This window comes from Mustela nivalis (genome assembly GCF_964662115.1).
Source record: "Mustela nivalis genome assembly, chromosome: 5".
In the NCBI taxonomy this organism is placed as follows: domain Eukaryota; kingdom Metazoa; phylum Chordata; class Mammalia; order Carnivora; family Mustelidae; genus Mustela; species Mustela nivalis.
Window position 1 is genome coordinate 80,670,205 of NC_139024.1, and position 6,333 is coordinate 80,676,537.

Genomic DNA, 6,333 nt, shown 5'->3' on the forward strand with positions numbered 1-6,333 from the left:
AAATAGTTTACTCTCTGGCTCTTTACAGGAAAAGTTTGCCAACCCACACACTTGGAACCCATGTCAGCTTTTGTCAAATTCCCTTTTCAGGAGCGCCTGGGTGGCTCGGTGGGTTAAGCCTCTGCCTTCGCTCGGGTCATGGTCTCAGGGTCTTGAAATGGAGCCCTGCATCGGGCTCTCTGCTCAGCGGGGAGCCTGCTTCCCCCTCTCTCTCTATCCCTGTCTCTCTGCCTATCTGTGATCTCTGTCTGTCACATAAATAAGTAAAATATTTTTTAAAAAATTCCCTTTTCAAATGTCTTCCGAGAAACTGGTTTCCACAAAAGCTGGGATTTACTTTCCCAGAACAAGAAGGTAACTTCCTTTTTTTCAACTTTGATTATTTATTTTCACCTACATAAAAGATATTGGTCTAAAATTTGAAAACTATGAGAAAGTGCAAAGAAGAACACTGCAATCAGCTGTAATCTTGGAGGCACAGAGAGTTGCTGCCGCCTCCTTGTCGTTGCCTGTGGCTTTGGCTTGCTCGGCCTCAGAGAGCCAGACCTTGGGCTTCGGAACTCCCTCAGTGTTGGGTGAGCCAAGTAGTTCGAAGCTGAGCTGCAAGGGAGGGCATGGAGATAGAGAATTATTCTGCATAATATGGTGGGGCATTTTTTAAATTTAAAATTTAATTTTTTTAAATTTAAAATAATTTCTTTAAATTTTTAAATTAAAAAAGTCCCATCATGTTAATTTTTTTTTAATTTTAAGTTTTTTAAGTTCTTAGGAAGAGGATGAAAAGGAAAAAAAAAAAGGTAAGACAGATGAATAAGAAAATGGAGAGGCCAAGGGACTTTGAAGGAGGCAGGCAAAGATAATTTAGCTTTAAAATTGTATGAGTTGGGGCGCCTGGGTGGCTCAGTCAGCTGAGTAGTGGCTACTACTAGTGGCTGCCTTCAGCTCAGGTCATGGTCACGACGTCCTAGGGTCAAGCCCTGCATCGGGCTCCCTGCTCAGCGGAGAGCCTGTTTCTCTCTCTTCCTCTGTCTGCTGCTCTACTTGTGCTATCTCTGTCAAGTAAATAAATAGAATACTTAAGAAAAAAATTGTACGAGTTGCTCTGATGCAAACTTCCCATCATTTCCCCCAAACCTTTAGGAGAATTGCCTTCCCATCCAAAGAACCCTGGGTGAGTGGTTTATTTGGCACCTCTCTTTCTGGTGTGGACCAAGTTCCTCCCATTCAGGGTGGTGACTCCACACACAAAACAGCCTGGCTGAAGACAGAGATCAGATAAAGAGACCACTGCTACGCGTTAAGTGATCTGAGAAACGCAGATCGCTTTTGGCAAGGCTATTGGACTTCCCATAATTGTGGAGTCAGGATACTTGACTGGATCACAGGCACAGGGAAAGCCTGGCATCATAGGTAGGATATTCTAAAAAAATACATGCCCGTCCTCAGAACATACATGTACGTGGGCATGCACGTTGTATGTGTGTATATATACATGTGTACACATATGTAACCTTGGTACATATAGACTAGTTTCTTCACCCTTCCCCCTGAATAATGAAATGACATAGCTAAAGTTCAGGCAGGTTGTTTCTAGAAACCCATACAAGAAGACACAAGTTGTCTAGCTGTTTTCTCCAGGACAGGAAGTGGGAGCAAATAGCCAGGAAAGAGTGAAGACAAGCTACATTATTCACCCTCCGTACCCTAAAAGCCAGTAGCGGAAAGCCACCCTGGAAAAGACTTCTCTCCCCTGGAAATTCGCCATAACATTATCACCATCCCGTGATGATAGAATAGCCCTCTTAGGGCTCCCACGCCCCCTTGTGCACAGTCTACCTGGCTGTCTCGGTGATGTCAATGTGGGCCACACCATATACTTCACAGGGACACAAGCCTCCATCTGCCAAGGGGAAATCGCTCCCCTGGAACGTGAGTGGAGGACAATATTCTCTTTGATCACCGCAGAGTTTTCCTTTTCCCCCTCAGTGCCAACACAGGCCCGCACACAAGCCACAATGAACACAGTGCTAACAGATGATCCTTTCCACAGTGTTTGCTTCAATCTTAACACTTTGTTCCAATTTGATAAACATTTGCAGATGCTCCATGTTCCTGAAATATCCTGAGGAAAAGCTTTCCTTTTGTGACTCTCAAAAGGTGAAGACTGGACAGAAATCTCACCCGGTCAGACTGGTGTTGACTGAAAGGGCAGCCCTTCGCACGAACGAGCTGAGCGATGTCTGCCCCAGCGCGCTGCACACAGGCTTGGGGAAAGCTCACTGTGCCCCTCTTTTGAATTAAAGCTTGCTAGAGGCTCTCCAGGCTCTCAGGCAGGGGCGAAGTCCTTCCCCCAGGGCGGGTGTGGTCCTCCGCTGGCCGCCCCCGCAGCAGCTGGCCTGGGACTCAGGAACTGGACTGAACCCACTGAAGCGCACCCTTTCAAGCCAGTGCCAGCTCCTGGCACTCTACCCTCCCTCCCTGACAGCAGGGCCATCTCCTCTGCCACCTGGAGATGAACCAGAAGATTAACTCAGCTCAGCAGAGAATAGCGCCCCCGCTTGGCACAGCCTATGTGTCTTTACTCATCCGGCTTCTGTTCATCCCCTCTTCCTTTGCGAAGTAGCTAGCAAAGCAGCCCAACACGTCAGGCGTCCCGCGCACCACACCCACCATTTTCTCTTCCTCCCAGCTATTAGCGGCCACCTCCCCCTGCACAGCCTGAGCTTCAGTCCCAGGGCGTTCTGTGGGTCCCAGGATGGGCTCTACCCTCCCCTGCCCCCATGCATTCGAGCATTTTTCTTTGTATGGCATGCCCACCCACCCTGTCTGCATGTAAAACTCTGATTCAACCCCTAAGGCTCTGCTCAAACACCATCTCTGCCCTGCCTGGGTGGAGTGAATGACTGCTGCTTCTGGGTTTCCATTAGCACCTTGAACAAATTCACAAAAGCACTTACATTGTTGTAGGTTTTGTTGTTGTTGCTGCTGTCTCCTTCTCCAGATCTAGGCACCTAGTACAAGAACCACAATCATCTTTCTATCCCCCAGAACCTCCAGTAGTGTCTGGTGCCTCATAAGTACTGGCTGAATCAATAAAATGTCATGATTAATTACACTCCAGAGAGAAAGGCTCTGTTATAGCCCTAATGGGTGATGACTAGCTCTAACTAAGATTTTCCCTTCAAAAGTGAAGTTAGAAAATAGCCACCCCAGAATGTTCTCGAAACTCCACATTCCTAGGTCTGCTTGTGCTGACTAATAACACTCTAGAAATTTCGAAGAACATGCCCCAAACAGAATTCCAAAGTATATCCCCCAATCCTGATTCTTCTGGTTTGCCCACTACAGTTAATAGCAACTGAATTCTTCCAGTTGCCATATCTTAAGAAGCTAGCATTCTGGAGGAGTTACTCCTGGCTCATCCTTCCTCTTACATTTGCATCCAGTGCCTTAGCAAATCCTGTTGGCTCTTCCTTCAACATGGTATTCGCTTCACTGCTACTTTGGTGCAAGCCACTGGGCTTGCCTCTCTGGGCAGCCATGACCTCCTGACTCCTTGGCCTGCTTCCCCTCTTGCCAGCCTCTCCACTTGCCTCATGGTCTATTTTCAACACAGCAACTGGAGTGGTCCTTGAAAATTGTAAGTTGGATCATAGCACTGCTCTGTGCAAAACTCCCCAATGGCCTCTTATTCCCAGCTTTTCCCCAGTATCTGAATAGTGCCTGGCACACAACAGATAATAAATATTTGCTGAATGAATAAGTCCACATTGAAGTCTTAGCATAAAAACCCAATGCCAAGAAATTGCAACTTATGATACGATTGTTTACCTAATAAGGTATCTGCTATGAATTTACTACATTTTTGATATAACCATGTTTTCAGAATGACCCAAATGTTCCAGAAATATCTGGGTACTGAAGATATTTTTTTTCTGTCTAGCAATAAATTGACTATAGAATGACATTTGGTCCTGGCCAGTCACATAGTTCTCAGGGAGTTGGTTTCTTCAGCTTTGAAAGAAGGGAATTGAATATAAAGATTTTCATAACCCACTGCAATTTGAAATGTCTATGATTTTCTTATGAATGTTCTCTTTCCCTTTCTCAAAACATGCATGGACTTGCCCTTCCTGAATAGTCCTTCATTTGATCTGGTTTTTAAAATGTACTTATTTCTCAGAGAAAACCTGCAGAAGCCCTGGGAGATTTCAGGCCCGGTGGGGGATGGGGGGAGGGTGCGGAGAGCAGCCCTAGCAGAGGCAGAACCAACTTCCCAGCCAAATGGGGCAGAAGAGAGGGAGCAAGTACAGGGCTGTGAGGACAGACCTCGGCTACTGCCAACCTGTGCCCTTTTTCTCTCTTGAGATCAGGGCCAGGGGACTTAGAGAAGTGTCCTTGACTTTAGAGAGTAATGACAAGGACTGAATTTCAAGTGCAGCTCATTCACACTTGTTGGAGAGATTGGGTTTGTTCAAAAAGCTGTTTGAACATTGAGGTTGTCTGCAGAAATTTGTCCTGAGGTATATTTAGACAGAAAGCTAATACAGGATGAAGTCATTGCTGTGAACTCTAACAGGATTTTAAGTGATGGGGTGGAAAGGTTGCTCACCCAGCCTTTGGGGAGAAAATTACGAAAACAAATCAACTATGCAAACTGTCTTTACAAACTTCACCTTTCGGTATTTTAAAATTAAATTGAACTCACTTTTCAAAATATTTGTAGTGTGGGTTTCAGATACAACTCCTTATAAACTGCAGATATTTGTGTGTGACTTTTAAATAGATCACTTATGAATGGGAAAATTCCCTGCTTCTGGAATTCTAGACTTTACTAATTTCATATCTCACTTATAAAGAGAAGATAGCACACGACACACAAAAGCAAGCCAGTTCAAATTTTCCAGCCTCGACCCAGGCACTAATGTTCATCATAAATTGTTCAGAACAATTTTCCAACTCCTTGACAACGTTCTCCAGTTTCTGCTGAATGATGTTGCAAATTGCTTCCGTCACCCCTGCTCCAAGTTTCCCAAAACAATGTGCTTTCCATGAGTAAACATTCACTTCTTGCTTATGTCATGCCCAAATCCAAAGTGAATAAAACTCGAGTGTGTAATAAGTAAAACTCGAGCTGGTAAAGACCAGATCTAGATAGAATCACTTGTAGAATTATGCCTTAAGTTACTACAATAATACATAATAATATATTGGTAAAAATTTAAGAATTACAGAAGTGTATGGTGTCTGTAGTAAAAGTTCTTCCTCTTCTCCTTGCTGCTGCCCCCTAGGATCACACCTGGGATAACTAAACTCATCAGTTCAGTATCTTTGAGGAATTCTTCTCTATTCATAAACACCTAAACACAAACACACACAGCATACAGAAGTAGGAATTCCCTTCCTCCCTTTCTTCCTTTCTTTTGCTTTCCTTCCAATAATGAGGTCTTACTCTAGTCATTATCTCGCCAATTCCTTTTTTCTTTTTTAAACCCAATTATTATCTTAAAGATACTTCTGGATGCACATTTACAAGTTCATCCCCTTTTAAAAATTGTCTTGTGGTGTTCCAAAGCACAAAGATACTATGATTTAGGTAACTATTCTCTTACTGTTGGCATTTAAGTGGTCACCAATAATCTTGCAGGTGTGGAAAGAAGGGAGGGAGAAAGCAGGGGTAAGGGAAAAGACCAAGAAGAACATCTATCTGTGCCATTATATCATCTAAGACCCAGATGTCACAGCATTGTCAGAATTGTGTTCAGTCAGGTCTCTGATAATCGAGAGCTGACCTCAGGCCATTACATTTCAGATATCATGCTGGCAGGTGCACTTGTTGGCTAAAGGTCACTGCCTTGTGGGTGTTCAGAAACTATGTCCAAAAGAGGTCATGGTGCCTCCAAACTCATTGTCCCCAGAAGAACTTATAAATGACGCTACTTCTGAGCCTGCCTTCAGTTCCACTCAGAACCTTGGGGTCAGTTCATTCCCCAGCTTCTCATCCTTGTCACTGACACAGCCCCAGACGCAAACCGCTCTGTTCACCCTGTCTTTGTGTTCTGCCTCTGATTTCATCCTTCCATGGCTGTCCTCCTACCCAGTCTGTCCCATGGCTCCACTTGTGCCCATACAAATTGGAATCAGAGTCCTCTTCACCCTCCACTTCTTTACAAACAGTTCCTTCTACTTTGTCTTTCCATCTTGACCTTTGACTGTGTGAAGAAAAAGCATTATTAATCTGTCATCCTTCAAGGGTCATGGGGAAGCCGCTATCCTCGTTCATCTTCACCATCTCTGCACTTGGGTCTGGGGATGGGATAAGGAAGAAGAGAT

The 6,333-nt window shown here is 44.5% G+C and overlaps 1 protein-coding gene across 1 annotated transcript; it reads right to left on the reverse strand.

The window, feature by feature from the left end:
• Positions 1-364: 364 nt before the first annotated feature.
• LOC309864399 (uncharacterized protein) lies at positions 365-3,686 on the reverse strand. Its single transcript, XM_082729838.1, has 3 exons — positions 3,435-3,686; positions 2,958-3,011; positions 365-600 (listed from the first exon to the last, which is right to left on the reverse strand). The coding sequence occupies exons 1-3, from the start codon at positions 3,540-3,542 to the stop codon at positions 427-429; spliced, it is 336 nt and encodes a 111-aa protein (XP_082585964.1). The 5' UTR covers positions 3,543-3,686; the 3' UTR covers positions 365-426.
• Between the last annotated feature and the right edge of the window lie 2,647 nt (positions 3,687-6,333).